At 42.2% G+C, this 15,913-nt stretch overlaps 1 protein-coding gene across 4 annotated transcripts in view; it reads right to left on the reverse strand.

Moving 5' to 3' along the window:
• The window catches only part of LOC102793894 (neurabin-2-like), a 38,122-nt gene that overhangs the window by 6,597 nt on the left and 15,612 nt on the right, over positions 1–15,913 (reverse strand). For all 4 annotated transcript variants that reach the window (XM_087837203.1, XM_087837200.1, XM_087837202.1 and 1 more), the window contains 9 exons: positions 8,624–8,756; positions 8,087–8,207; positions 6,595–6,699; positions 5,977–6,112; positions 1,607–1,750; positions 1,416–1,469; positions 1,099–1,230; positions 873–970; positions 650–746 (listed from right to left, as the gene is read on the reverse strand). In XM_087837203.1, the coding sequence (XP_087693329.1) occupies positions 650–746; positions 873–970; positions 1,099–1,230; positions 1,416–1,469; positions 1,607–1,750; positions 5,977–6,112; positions 6,595–6,699; positions 8,087–8,207; positions 8,624–8,756 (1,020 nt within the window). The remainder of the gene's footprint in view (positions 1–649; positions 747–872; positions 971–1,098; positions 1,231–1,415; positions 1,470–1,606; positions 1,751–5,976; positions 6,113–6,594; positions 6,700–8,086; positions 8,208–8,623; positions 8,757–15,913) is intronic.

The raw sequence follows: 15,913 nt of genomic DNA on the forward strand, positions 1-15,913 counted from the left end.
TCGCGTTTACGTGTGGACGAGAAAAAACGGAGAAAACGCAGCGTCAAAGATGCGCGCCTTTTTTGACGTCACACTGTGCGCCACGTTATTGTTTCAGTGAAATGAATTTCTACAATACTGTTACTGTTAATTGTCTCTGCAGTGTTTAAATGCTTACATATACACACACAGTTACTGTCCCTCCACACATACGACTCGGTTCTGCTTCTATGCCCCAGCTTTGTTTACTTTTTCCCACCGAGGCTTCTAGACTTCTGATTGGCCAACATTTCTGCACGGTTAGGAATACAGCGCCACCTGCTGCTTTGGCATGTTCCTAGCAGCGTTTACCTTCATTTCTGCCTTTACGTGTGGACGGGATTATTTTTGAAAACGAAAACGGAAAATCTCCGTTCTCAAAAATACCCGTGTACGTGTGGACGTAGCCTGAGATCAGATGTGTTTTCAAAGTGTTCCTTTAATTTGTTTGAGCAGTGTACTAAAACATAATGGAGTGACACATCAAGATGTGACCCAGCAAGCTGTGACGGTGACTAACGCAGGACCCTGGTTGTCACTACCCTATATGAAACGCAGCCTTTGTTATCAGCGTCTCCTTTGCCTTTCCTGCTACCTGACAGCGAGAGATTCAGGTGAGTCTACTGCGTACCTTATCCTGCAGGTTGTCCGTCTCCTCTTTGTGTGTTGCCTCGCTCTCCTCTTGTGCCTGACGCTGAGCAGTCTCTTTCTTCAGGTACTCGACCTCCCTAAAATACACACACACACACACACACACACACACACACACACACACACACGCACACGCATTGGAGTGGTGGTGTTTTTTTTACTCCTTTTATCTTTTCATTGTGTCCCTTCTTCTCCTTCCTTACTTCTGCTGGTATTCTTTAATCAGCCTCTTGGCTTTGCTGTATTTCCTCTCCAGGGTTTGATACTGAGCCTGAGTTTCCTTCAGGTGTTCATCCACAGCCTGAAAAGACAAATACTCGCTGTGAGTAAATGATGACAAAACTAGTTTTAGGGTGACAGTGAGCTCATTTTATTTTAGAAACACTTGATTCGTTCGTGCCTTTTTGAAGTTTAGGTTTACCATCTTACCTTACATAGAGACTGTGCCTCCATCCAGTAGCCCTCAAGTTTTTCCATCCTCTCTTTACTGTCCCGGATATTTTGCTCCAACTGAGCACGCTCCATCCGCCAACGCAACTTATCCTGCTCTGCGTGAGCCAGCTGGAGGTGGGGTGGGGGTCAGTGTGGGAGGAGGAGGTGGTATGTGGGAGGCATTAAGTCATCATAGAGCCAAAAAGAACTGGTGTTATGCATGTGTGCATTCTCTTCTGCAGTGCAACCTGAATGTGCCGTTGTTTTGAGGCTTTTTTTGCCTGCATGTGTGTAAGTGTGTTAAACAGGCTCACCTTCCTCTTGAGCAGCTGGATCTCAGCCTGGGTTACTGCGTGTTTAATCTGGAGCTGCAGACAGAGGGAGAAACAATCTGATCTCTTTAACAAACAAATAAACATAACACAAATCAAGCTAGGTAAAACTTAAACAAAAGACTGAATAAAATAATGACTTTTAACATCCAAATCATTTATATCACATGTACCTCTTTGAACTTGTGGGCCAGTTTCTCTGGGTCCAGCTCCACAGGGGACAGCATTTCCTGGTTTTCTGCCAGATCGAAAACCTCTATCGAGTTCGGAAACATTGGACTCATCTCCTCCTCCTCGTCTGTCGCATATTCACCTGTCTGCAGGTAAACACACACGCAACAAATACATTTACATTTAGTAATAGATGTGATATTTTATACATATTGTATGAGTAGGTTTTACAGGTATAAGGTTACATAGCAGACCAATGATTGCATCCGATATGGAGCTGGAGTAGCTGGTTAGTATAGATCAGGGGACCCCAATCCCAGTCCACTGGGGCCGGTGTCCCGGCACGTTTTAGATGTCCTTGAGCCATCACAGCTGATTTAAATGGATAAATCATAAATCTCAACATGTCCTGAAGTTCTCCAGAGGCCTGGTAATGTTGACCCAGGGTGAGATCTAAAACCTGCAGGACACCGGCCCTCGTGGACTGGGATTGGGGACCCCTGGTATAGATGGTATACAAGACTGACTTCCAGGTTTGAAAAGGAAGGCCAACACAGAGTGGCTTAATCCCTCATAATAGCCACCAGGAAACAATGCATGTGGTGGTAGTCCAATAGAGGTCTGTGACCTCTAGAGGACAGTAGCTATGAAAGGTGATGTCCTTCATTAGTTTCTAGTCCATCTCTATCTTGGTTTGAAAGGAAAAACAACAACAACAACACGAGAAAGAGGAGGGTTGGGTTTGACTGAACCCGCTGGCTCACTGCCTGACGCTTGTCAATCTCCAGGTTTTTAGCCAAAGAGCAAATCAACGGAAAATCCAATGGAAAAATAGTTTTACCAAAATAGACTAAATGTTTTATTCAGTATGACCCTAAACAAATAAATAACCAGGAAACTGTCTGCAGTCAGGTCAGAAAGCCTTTTCCATGCTCCCAAAATCTTTTTGCAATCAGAGCAATCGCCATCTGGTGGCTTTCAGATCTAATGCAGGCTTCTGGCACCACCACGTTTTTCAATGCTCATGTTTGATACACTATCCACTGTCCCTTTGGGTTTAGCAGTTCAGTTGCGATTGTTTGAAGTCAAAAGTCCATTTGGTAAGTTTTGGTCATTCCAAGAGTCAAAAAGGACTCTTGGCTAGGCTAAGCTCATGCATGTGGTTTCACAGTTTGGTGGCTTATACTCTTTAAGCTAGTTAGCTTAAAAGCGTCTTATGCTACTTAGTGCAAAGCTAGGTTGCTTTGGTAGACAAAAGGTATCTCAGTCACCTACCAACATCTCCAAAGTAACCGTTTCATGTTACAAAAAAACTCTAAAGTTAGTAAAGTCTGTCTTTCACTCAGTTACCTTTTGAAAATTGTTTTTTCAAACAGAACTTAGTCATTTGTTAGATGTTAGCTAGCTGCTGGCATTAGCTTTACACTCATAGCACTGTGTGGTCATCTGTCTCTTCATAATCTAATTGGCAGGAGTACCTGTCATATAAAATGATATAAATGGCAACTAGGTCAAGTATGCAGTCACAAATTAAGTGAAAGAAACGATCTGGTCAGTTTGACAGTTCAGACTCGTTCCCTTGGAACAAAATGCAGCCAGCACATCGTCTTCCACTAAAAGCATTCAGACAATCGATAACAGCCGGCTGATCATTTGTCTTATTCTTCTCTGTGTTACAAAGTAAATTAGCCTCACATTAGCCCATGTCCAGCATGTTTTCTTCCAGGCTAACAAACGCATTAACTAAAATGTATTACTTAATACATGATTGCTTTGCATAATGACTGCACTGTGTCTTCCTCTCTGCTGACTCTTTCTACTCTGACACAATTTGAGGTAAATACTGTAAAGTAACTGTATTTATTACAGGACTGCAGCAAACTAGAGCGCACGCTGCCGTCCATATCAACATCCTCTAATAAATGCAGCTCTGTGGCTTCTCTGGCGAACCCAACCAAAGCACACAAGCTTTGAGTTGACAAAATATTTGCCCCCAGGCTCTTTCATTTTAGGCTATAGAGTGATGAAATGTTAGGAGTCTATCATTAAAATCCTGAATCGATTTTTAAGTGTAAATTTATTTTGCCCGACATGCCAGAATCTCAGGTTAAACCTCAAATACAGCTAAAACAGCAAACCAGAGCAGGTACACGGATTCTGCACAAAGACGTAAACACAAAGCGCCGACGCATCACAGATGTCTGCTTTCTCAGCCGACGGCACATGAAGCCGTCAGCGCACAGATCCTGATGCGTCGGCGGGTCCGCGTTTTGTGTTTACGTCTTTTTTTGCGCTTGACTCCGAAGCTGCAGGTTTCAATACTCTACAACCAAAAACGACTGAAGATCCAAACTAAGCTTCACATAAACATCGTCATCAATTTCCTCTTTTGCTGTTTTGCTTCCACCATAATAAAATCACACTTCATGCACAGCTCTCTCTCTCCTATTGTGTACAGCGCTGTCTGCTGCTGGGTTTGTTTTTTAAATTTAACTGATTTCCGACAAGAAAGTCTCATTTCTAGACTAGAAAGAGAGCAGATTTCTCCTGTTTTGGCTTCCTGTTAAATCCAGAATTTAAAATCCTGCTCCTCACATACAAGGTCTTAAATAATCAGGCCCCATCTTATCTTAATGACCTTGTAGTACCATATCACCCTATTAGAGCACTTCGCTCCCGCTCTGCAGGCCTACTTGTTGTTCCTAGAGTATTTAAAAGTAGAATGGGAGGGAGAGCCTTCAGTTTTCAGGCCCCTCTTCTGTGGAACCAGCTTCCAGTTTGGATTCGGGAGACAGACACTATCTCTACTTTTAAGATTAGGCTTCAAACTTTCCTTTTTGCTAAAGCATATAGTTAGGGCTGGACCAGGTGACCCTGAATCCTCCCTTAGTTATGCTGCAATAGATGTAGGCTGCCGGGGGATTCCCATGATGCATTGAGTTTTTCCTTTCCAGTCACCTTTCTCACTCACTATGTGTTAACAGACCTCTCTGTATTGAATCATATCTGTTATTAACCTCTGTCTCTCTTCCACAGCATGTCTTTATCCTGTCTTCCTTCTCTCACCCCAACCGGTCGCAGCAGATGGCCGCCCCTCCCTGAGCCTGGTTCTGCCGGAGGTTTCTTCCTGTTAAAAGGGAGTTTTTCCTTCCCACTGTCGCCAAAGTGCTGCTCATAGGGGGTCATATGATTGTTGGGTTTTTCTTTGTATCTATGAAGCGCCTTGAGGCAACTTTTGTTGTGATTTGGCGCTATATAAATAAAAATATAAATAAATAAATTTCTGCTGTTCAATACTGAAGAAATGTAAACTTTTTAAAATGTGAAATTGCAAAACGCTCAGCTGTGTCTCTAATTAATCCTCTGTAACTTTGCTCTGCTTCACTTCAGCAGCATCAGGTCATGTTTATATGTTGATTCATGCTACTGCACAATATTTTTAAGGTTATCTAATATAAAAACCCAAAAACATGTTTTTCTGTGTTTTATGCTCAGTTACTTTGACACAAAAGCATCTGCTGTGATGCTCACACCTTTGATAAAGTCTCATAAGTGTCATATGGATATGTACCGATAAATGATCAGAATTATAATATTTCTGACTGTCTGAGGCAAAATTTCCCCGATTTGAATCGAATCAGGACCTTGTGAATCGGAATTGAGATGATGACGATACCCAGCCTACAAGCCACACTCTGTCCCATGAGCCATGTGCAGGAAGTAGCCTGATCCCACTGTTTTAATTAATGAAACCTGACGCTAGAAACTAGGAGTTTAAATGATTTCTGTATTGATGCAGTTTCTCTCTCTGACCAGAAGGTGGAGATGCTGGACTGAGTTTGAAATGGCATGTGGTGGAGCAGACAGGCATTTTCCCATGCACACATGTTGGATTTCCTGTGGCTAACAACCACTAACACCATCAAAAGGCTTGTGAAAACGAACTTAATGAATACATGCAGGATATCTTTGTGAAGTAGAGCAATGTTGCCTTCCAAATGCAGCCAAAGTGCGTTTGGATTCTGTTTACTGACTAAAAACAACAACATTTTTATTGTTTTTCACTATTTCAAAGGACAAAGGAGGTGAAGAGAGGAGAACTGACTGTCTATGTTTGAGCATTCACTGTGTTTATCACCCTCTCAAGCTGAGAGCACTGCGGCTGCAATGTGTCACATGGCACGTGTCAAGAACCGCCCCTCAGCAGCGCGTCAACAGGAAGACCACACGCAGGGCAGGACAATGAAATGTCACGGGGGAGTCGCCTACTGAGCGGCGTGCATCCAGCCAACGCTGGTGTGGTAGCTGCGCCTCGAAAATGACATCAGTGGCTGTTTTTTCCTCCCACACGACAGAGAGGTTTAGCATGTACCTCCTCATCATCATCCATGTACTGTTTGTATCTCTGCTCCATCATCTCCCTCTGCCACCTCTCCTGTTCTAGAGTCTGCTGGATCAGCTGAGCCACTTCACTCTGCTCCCCCGGCTTCTCCCGGCCAATCACAAACCTAGAAAACAGCATCAAAAACAAAACCAAAAACTTTTAAACATTTTACACAAACTAAACTGTACACACTGAAACTGCATGTGTGGAAAACATGAACAAATTCACTGTATCAACAGCAAACCTGAAAAACTCCTTCAAAACACACCAACTAATAATAATAATAATAATGATATGCAATTTATACCACTAATGGACAAAAATAGCTTCCATAATGTATAATGTGTTTCAAAAATGGAGATGTGGGGACCACACATTGGGATGTTACTATACTTGTGGGGACCAACAGCCCTTATGGGGACAAGATGCCCACGAGGCTCAAAATGTGGTTTCAGTGTCACGATTGCAATGAGGTTATGTTAGGATCAGGCACTCAGTCTTGATGGTTAGGGGAAGCAGCTAGAGAAAGCATTGTGTCGATTGGATGTCCTCACGAAGATACGAAAACACAACTGTGTGCGTGTTTAGCGTGAGTGCGACACAGACCTGACTTTGCCGGTGGTGTTGCGGAGGACCGAGGCAGCAAAGCTCTGAGTAACACCAACCAGGCTGGTCCCATCAACCTCCACTATGAGGTCGTTCACCTGGATCCTACAGACACAAAGAGAACACTGTATGCAGAGCGATGTTTGGAAAAGACCAAGGTCGCTCAGTGAACACACTTTTTTAAACCTCTGCAAAGACAAATGTAACTCTGAGTCTCTTTGACCAGACAGGACTGTGGACTAGCTCTGGCTGCATGTAGCATCCTAGCCTGTGGCATTTTATGCTTTTGCCTGTTTATTTTAAACTGTTGTCTCTAACAAAAAGCTTTAAAAACGTGCACTCACACTGAAGGTAACAGTAGTGAGCAACTATCAGCTAAAGAATCAAGTTTGCAAAGAAATACATTCAAGGCAAAATGTGCTCGTGTACATTTAGCTAATAATCAATAATCATGTCTGCTGTCCAAAGAAAAATAGTGTTAAGCCTACAACTTTCCTTTGTGATAAAGCACATAGTTAGTAGAGGTGGGAATCACCATACATCCCACGATATGATATTATCACAATACTTAACGCACGATACGATATTATTGCAATTTTTAAAAATATTTTGTGATATTCAGATTCTGTACATAAAGGTAAACTTTATCAATATTCATTTTCTCTAATATCAAAGTCTCACACTCAGTCTTTCTCTCATTTCAGTTTGATTGTTGACAAACTGAACGGTTTGTATTACAGTCTAGTCCAACTTAACTGAATCAACCATCTGGTACAATTATAGCTATTCTGAACTATGCAGTTTATGAAAACTATGCAGCCCCTTCAGCAACTGAAGAATTTGAAAGTAAATTAAAACAAAATATAATTTTACATTAAATAAAAAAGTTTTAAACTTAATTAAAATAAAACATGTCTTAAATTAAAATAAGTAAACTGTCATGTTTATTAAACACATTTGGACAGTGAAGGAATGTCAGGATTCTTGCTCAGAAAAAGGATCAACATGCTCTGAAGTCAGAGCACAAAAACCTTTTTGTAACAAAATATCGATTTCTGCTGTCCCTGCATCCATACATTATTAGCAAACAAAATATCACCATGCTACACAGTATCCATTTTTCCCCCACCCCTAATAGTTAGGGTTGGATCATGTGACCTTGACTGGTCCCTTATGCTGCATTAGGTCTAGGCCGCCCCTCCCTGAGCCTGGTTGTGCTGGACGTTCCTTCCTGTTCAAAGGGAGTTTTTCCTTCCCACTGTCTCATAGAGGTCATATGATTGTTGGGTTTTCTCTGTTCTCTTTGATTTATTGCAGCCTCTTTACCTTACGATATAAAGCACCTTGAGACAGCTGTTGTTGTGATTTCGAGCTATATAAATAAAATTGAAAGAGTGAAAAATGCGTAATGTTATGTTGGCTACTTCCAACTTTTAGATACAGGTTTCGGTCAAAACCAAAGTCGGTGCAGGTGCAGGCAGGTTGAAGGTACCTGCCGTCTCTCTGCGCAGCTCCACCCTCAGTGACCGTCTTGACAAAGATGCCCAGCTTCTCCAGGCCCATATCAGCTCCTGCACCCATACCAATGATACTGATGCCGAGGCCGTCGCTGTCTGAAAGACACACAGACAACAGAGCCGTATCTCAATGCTGAAAAACATAAATACATCATTACTGTTAATCCTGTCATATTTATTTTGCTATCATAATAACCAATCATATTATAGAGTGACAGGAAAAAGCATGTGGGATTTATCCACATCCAAGCTATTAAATATTAGTGAAATTATAGCTATTATACAGAGCTGAGAGCAGCCGTCACGCATGGTTGCTGGTTCAAATCCATTACTTTCAGAGTTACTGGCTACTAATTAGGCCAATCTGTGCTAAATTTAATCCCATAAGGGGATAAAGGAGCTGTTAGCAGAGTGACAGTGTATGTCCACTAACAGCCTCTTGTGTGAGTGTGTACAGTCACATAAGAGGCTTGACTGAGTGACTCTCGGTGACACGTAAGACGCATGCAAACCTTTCTCCAGCTCGACGGGAAACAGGTCCAACTTTTCGACCCTCTTCTCCAGCTCGTACTCAGCTGACGCTGCCATGGGGTCAACGTCATCATTACGTCGGTCGTAATCTTCATTAGAGTAGGTGGTGAAGACCTAAACAGAGGGCAGACGAGCAGACAGCCCTCTCAGTTAGATGCATTTGGATTAGCTAAGTGTAAAAACAGAGGCACTCGGAAAGTTCCCTGAGGAACTCCTTCATAAAAGCCTCATAAGTTCACAGTGACTGCTGAAGGTTTGATACTGATGTGTTACACACGTCTTTTTGCATGTTCAGGTGTATGTCCCAATCATTTTTTATACAAAAACTGAAATATTTAACCTTAAACATCATCAATCAAACTGTATCTGCCATTTGAAAAAGGTCAATCAACTGTTTGGGGATATTTTGCTCACGTTGTAGACAAGAACGAAGATGTTAGCAACACCTGTTCACCCACTTGTTAAACCGAATATCTAATCAGGAACTTTGTGCACTGAGGTATGGTTAAGAAGACCTGCTAAAGCTTAAACCAAGCATAAGACTGGGCATTTTCTTCCTCTCCAATTATTGTTTTTTGGGCATTTTTTGGACAGGGACTGTAGAGAACAGAAAGGAAACAAGGGAAGGCACAAAGAAGCTGTAGCTGTGCCCAAAAGAAAGGTGAGTCTGAACATGTTGTTGTTGACAGGTTGGTATGAGTATTTCACAAACTGCTGTTCAGACAACACAACACTGGATTTCCCCACACCACCATCTGCAGGCTTTACAGTTAATATCCAGTAAGCAGCAGTTCTCTGGGGAAAACACTTTACTGTCAACTCTTCACTGCAAGGCTGTAAACAGCATCAAAGGACCCGCTGTATGCCTGTATCAGTGGATAAGGCCACTGGTGGTGTAATGGTGTGAGGAATATTTTAATGGTACATTTTGGGCCCGTGAGTACCGACTGAGCATCATTTTAACACCGCAGCAGTATTGTTATTGACCATGTGCATCCCTTTATGACCACAGCGTTTCCATGGTTTCCAACAGGATGTTGTCCCATGTCACAAAACTCAAATCATCTCACACTTATATTTTGAACAACACACTGCACTCAAATGGCCTCTAGGTCGTAAATCAATGGAGCACATTTGGATGTGTAGGCAACAAATCTGCAGCAACTGTGTGATGCTGTCACGTCAATATGAACTACAATCAACGGATAATTAAGGCAGTTATGACGGGAAAAGTGGTTCATCCTGTAAGGTGCACCTACACCTCTTGCAAAACAATTGATTAATTAATTAAAAATCACAAATTAAAGCTCAGAAATGATCATAATGTGAAAACAACACCTTTTTGAAAAGGTATGTATGTATATACTTAGTGTGTATACTATTATTATTATTAGATTATACATATGCTCTCATCATACAGCAACATTTGACGCCACTTAAAGTTCACACAGTGAATAAGCTCTGTATGCATTTACCTCTGGCTTCATCTTGATCAACTCCTCAGAGAAACTTAAAGCTCTCCAATGGGAGCGAGACGAGACAGTGAGAGTCAATCAAAAGGTGCAAGGACACACACCAAAACTAATGAGCTGAGGGGAGCTGGAGAGCCTGCTTTGAAAAAGGTGCAGCTTTGGCTCTTTTTATTCCAGAGCCATAAGGTTACATACAGACCAGGACACGCAGGAGGACTCGCTGTGGCTTGGTTTTGACAGGTAGCATGTTTGCATGCTAGGGAAGTACGCTTCTACATACTTCCCTTGTTTTTAACTGATGCATTCGATCTTCACTGCACATCATTAGCCTGCGACACATATTATCTCACAATAACCATTTACATCTATTGTGGCTTTAGACACAATCCGCACACTCTCACTGTACTGTGCTCCATATCTCTCTCTACTGAAGCCCATCCAAACCCCCCCTGTTAAAAAAGGTCAGCAGCATCTGTCTCCCTGGTGACCACCTCTGTGATCACGTGGCTTCATTTCCATGGCAACCTCAGGCTTGCCCAGCGTGATTTTGGCACTGGCATGCTCTCTCTCACTGTCCCTGTCTGGTAGATATGCTAATGTGTGTGTGTGTGTGTGTGTGTGTGTGTGTGTGTGTGTGTGTGTGTGTGTGTGTGTGTGTGTGTGTGTGTGTGTGTGTGTGTGTGTGTGTGGACAGACCCATAGGCCTTTATGTAACAGTATTATTACGTTCCCTCGAGCGTGGGAGGTACACACACAAATACTGTGACACAAACAGGGTCAGAGGGCGGGATTGTAAGACTGCTTCCTGTTGTCACGCTTCCTTCCTGTCGAGTAACTTTAAAGCTTAGTTAGCGTGTGTGTGTGTGTGTGTACATGAAGCTTTAGGGTGTTCCCTTAAGATGTCAGAAACACAATCTCTACTTTTCCTCAGGAAAACAAACACACAAACAAAGAGAAAGATAAAACAGCAGGTAGAACGTAAACAAAATAACAAAGTAAAGCGCACCTAACGACAGGAACAAGGTCGCCTTTAAAGTCTGTAACCCTGTAAAAGGACTCTGAACAGAAAAGCTGACCCTTAAAGTTAACAAGCACCTGTAACCAAGATTCATGGGAGTAAACAACCTAGATTCAGTTCAGTGTTACTTGTACAGCGCCAAAGGTAAACAATAACAGAGAGAAAGCTAACAGGAGGAAGCTGACAGCGGGAAAGAAAAACTCCCTTTTGACAGGAAGAAACTGTCAGAACCAGGGAGGGGCGGGGCCATCAGCCGTGACCAGAACATAAGTTTCTACAGAAGATCAATACACGTTCCAATATTACAGCAGGTGCCTTAAAATAAAAGTCAAAATTGCCACAACACAAAACTAAACACGGTTTAGACGCTTTAAGATAAACTGGGTTCTTGTTCAGTAATATATTAACTTCAGATTAGGGAGTGGTTGTTGGGAGAAGCAGAGTCCCTAATTTAGGCCCACTCTGAAGAAGAATCCCATAATGCAACATGACAGTGATTTTCATCCACTGTGTGACTCAGGCCATCTCTCTGAAATTTATAGTCTCAGATTTCAGGCTGAGATAAACCTCATGACATCATTATGACTTCATCTGTTCTTCACAACAGAACCTCCTCCTGCTTCAAACCACTTCATCAACATTTCCACAGGACTGATTGTGGTGCTACATAGTATTTAAACAGTGAGTAAAACCAATGGAGGTTACACAATTAAACATGAGTTACAGTCCAATCCATACTCACAATCTCCTTAATGAAGTTTGTTACTTTACTAATCTATATTGATTTTTTAACACAGGATCAATACGTTCAATTTTACTCTCTTGAAATAGGTAAACATGCGCTGGTAGTTTGTTCACTTTGCATAATTATAATAAACTCTTGGTATCTTTACTGGTTTGACCAGCTGGCTGCCTGGTCAGCTGTCCTGTTATAAGAGTGTTCACTTTAAAGCTCCACTGGGTTTGCAGTGTGGCTCACAGACTGCTGCAGAGTCCGAGAGAAACAAACACTGACAAATATTAAAATGTTCATTTAAACTTGGGCAACTTGGTGTATTTGAACAGATGGAGTTACTTCAAAAATGATCATTTCTGTAATGATGACTGTTAATGACAAGAATCAAATCAAACCTGCAGACCGCTTCACAATTGTGCATTAAGACAGTTTGAATGAATAACCAGTATTTGCGTCTTTGGGAACAAGTGAAGCTCGTACAGATCAGCACAGCCCTTCAGTGAATATGATGTGAAAACAATACATGTCTTTCTTTCGACTGAATGCTGTGAGTGGAAGCCTGAGCAGAACCGGGCCAGTCAGAAGCTACAAACTTACTACACGCTGGATTAAAGCCAAGCCAGCGAGAAGTCCCCGGGGACCAGCCTGGGCCTCCGACACAGCCGCCATGACAGGGCTGTGTAGCCTCTCTGTAGCTTACAGCAGCAGGCTTTGTCTCCGTCATGTGAAGTTTAAACCAATCAGAGGAGCCCCACAAAACTCTGGAAACTACACAAAAAGCTGGAATGAAGGATTGATTTAAAGCCCGTCAGATCCAAACTGGTGCCAATATTTTGCAATGAAAAAATCTCGTGTAACTATATCTGATGGTTTTTCTTAGAGTCCTTAGAAAGGTACAGTTAATAAAAAAGATCCTCGTTTAATTTCCTATTTCATTTCAAATTCTTTGCTCAGATCAGCAAATAGCTGACATGGTCCAATATATCGGCCGGGCTGTGGATGGATGGATATATACGAGGCCGTTCTTTACTGATATTAAACATTTAATTTTACTTATTCAATTAAAAAATACCCTACGAGTAATAAGTTAAATAAAAATCTAATATTTTTTTTTAAAAAGTAAAAAAATAAAACAAAGCAATAAGTAAAGCTTTGCGGTGTTCACTTGACATGAGCTCACATTGTTGTTAGATCTCTATAAGCAGGTTTGTAGCTGGAACCAGCAGTCAGATAATGTCGCGTAGAATAAACACTGGAAACAGGAGGAAACAGCTAGCTTGTTTTTGGGTCAGGCTAACATTGGTTAAGCACCTGTCGGTTTTTGTTTACCTACTGTAGAGATTTTTAAAGTCGTATTAATCATGTAAACATACAAGCACATCCTGATATTTTGAGTTTTTTGCAGTCATGCTGAAATGTATTGATTTATACTGGTGTACTGGCAGTGTTGGGGAGTAACGGAATACATGTACCGCCGTTACGTATTTAAAATACAAAATATGAGTAACTGTATTCCGTTACAGTTACCATTTAAAAAGGTGGTATTTAGAATACAGTTACTTTGTTGAAATAAATGGATTACACGGCGGTACTTCCCTGTTTCATATTGTGGCGGGTCAGGACTGTTTGGGTTTTGTTTGACAGCTACGTTCTGTTGTTCCAGGCAGCGTTACGGTCGCCATGGTTACAGGGTGACGCTCTCTCTCTGCGTGTTTCCTGGGTGAGAGAGGCCTTTTTGTTGTTGTTGTGCTAAGCTAACAGGCAGAATGCTACAGGTATAGCTCTAAAGAATGTAGCATCATGGGCAGTGTAGTCCGTGCTGCAGGGAGAATGGACTGCCATACCCGTTATGTGTCTGTGAGCGAGGGAGGGAGAAAAAGGAAAAGTACGAGCTGTCATCGAGCAGAAACGGGAGCTGGAAGCATGTAAATATAATAATAACCACTGCAGCCAAGAAGAGAGCCTGACGAGCCCAGCTGTAAGTAAGCTATTAAGACTCGACTGTACACCGTGTTCGTGTTTTCCTCTGAAACAATAAGTTCTGTTGGAGCAGCCTTTCAATGCCTCTCTCTGTCTCTGCTAGCAAAGTTGACCCAGACAACAAAGTAAAGCTAGTTTTCAGCTACGAGCCGACACAGAACCCACCGTATTAGCCAGAGGTCCCTTTACTACGGTTCGGAGCCGCGGACCTTCAGTAACAGTAATAAATCACAGCAATAGTACATTCATGTAGTTGTAAACAGCATGATAATATATTAAGTAATCCAAAGTATTCAGAATACGTTACTCTCATTGAGTAACGTAACGGAATACGTTACAGAATACATTTTGGGGCATGTAATCTGTAATCTGTAATGGAATACATTTGAAAAGTAACCTTCCCAACACTGTGTACTGGTGAATCACCTCACATCATTTATCAGAGACTTCCTTGTTCTGGTTTCTGATACGTGAGCATCAGCTCCTTTTTAAAAAAACGAGGTTTCCATGTGATAACAAGCTAAACAGTGTTTATGTAGAGAAAACTCGCCTTTCCCACTGTAAAATGTCAGCGTAATTATAAACGTGTGGGTGTTCTCAGTTTGTTTGTGTCCTCCTGCAGGTCTGCCTGTCTCAGCCTGTCTTTAAAACCAGTATTTTCCAAAGCCCTGTGTAAGCAGGAGGTCAGTCACAGTGTAATTGACAGTTTTAAACTCTCCGTTTAAAGCATCGTGAGACAACTGTTGTTGTGAGCCGGAGCTGGAAAAACAAAACTGGAATTAACGTCTGAATTTTAACACTTCTTTCAAATATGTTCAGCTTAGTCATGTGATCTAATCGTCCCGGCGGCTGGCACGTCCCAACAGGTAGAAACTAAATCGAATCTGCCGCCTCTGTAAGCGGCGCGAGCTGCCAGAGAGATATCAAAACTGTCATCTGAGTTAGCCGCCGGTCAACTGAGCCGGAGAGCGCCATCACAGACTGGAGCGAGGTGTGCCTTGATAAATATTTGAAAAAGCGTCTCATGTGAACGCCACCTGGATGAAGCATGGGTCTAAATTAAGGTCTGACAGATGGATACAAGAAAATTCAGGTTGAGTCATATCTGGTGGAGACGAGTGCTCAGGCGTTGGCACTCTTCTGGGTTGTAATTTGGCCGCACTGAAAGGCAGCACAGAGCCGAGCAGCAGCTGGCAGTGGATGCTGCACGGATTCAGACTGAGTCCAGATCACAGGTCTGCAGTTTTATTTTACACGCTGACGTCTGAATTTGGATCTTTAATCGAATTTCTTTTTGCCGTCTTTCATTCATTTCAGATGGGATCAGAATTTTAGCCAGTGTTCGTTGGGCGGCTCGGGGCATGGCTGCGTAGCGCTGTGGACACGTGACCTCTGAGTGAACCTCGAGTTAATAAACAACAGGCACCAGATTTAATCGATTTAATTAGTGATGTGACACTGAGCTCCTCTGGGGATTTGCATAATCTTCTAGCTCTGAATTAGTGAATCACACTACTTTCAGTTTCATGTCACAGTTAAAGGGAAGCCACGCTTCCCACTGACCCTCCTCCCCCTCCACCCTGCTCCTGCAGCCATTAAGGTTGGGTCCATTTTATTTATGCTCATTTCAAGCTCAGTATTTTTATTCTCTACTAGGGTAACTTTAAATAATCCTTACTTATCTTATTCCTGCTGCAGACATTCACTCCCTAAACTGTCTTTATGACATCATAAAGATCCAAGAGCAGAAAAAAGGCCTGAAACAGACCCTGTTTAATATGAACATCCACTATTGTAACAGTATAAACACTCACAAGCCACTTCATTAGGTCCACCTGCTTATTCACTCAGTTATCTAATCAGCCAATCGCAGCGGTAACTCGTTTATTTAGACGTCATGTTCAAACTAAGCACCAGAATGAAGAAAAAAGGAGATTCAGTGACTGAACTTGCAGACGGGCTGATCTAAGTATTGTTGCTGACCACATCCATCCCTCTATTAGCACAGTGTGCCCATTTTCTGATGGTTACTTCCAGCAGGATAGCACGCCACGTCCCAAAGCTC

This window comes from Neolamprologus brichardi, unplaced genomic scaffold, assembly GCF_056152115.1.
Source record: "Neolamprologus brichardi isolate AB-2024 unplaced genomic scaffold, ASM5615211v1 NODE_ptg000031l+_length_7269946_cov_1, whole genome shotgun sequence".
NCBI classification, from domain to species: Eukaryota; Metazoa; Chordata; class Actinopteri; order Cichliformes; family Cichlidae; genus Neolamprologus; species Neolamprologus brichardi.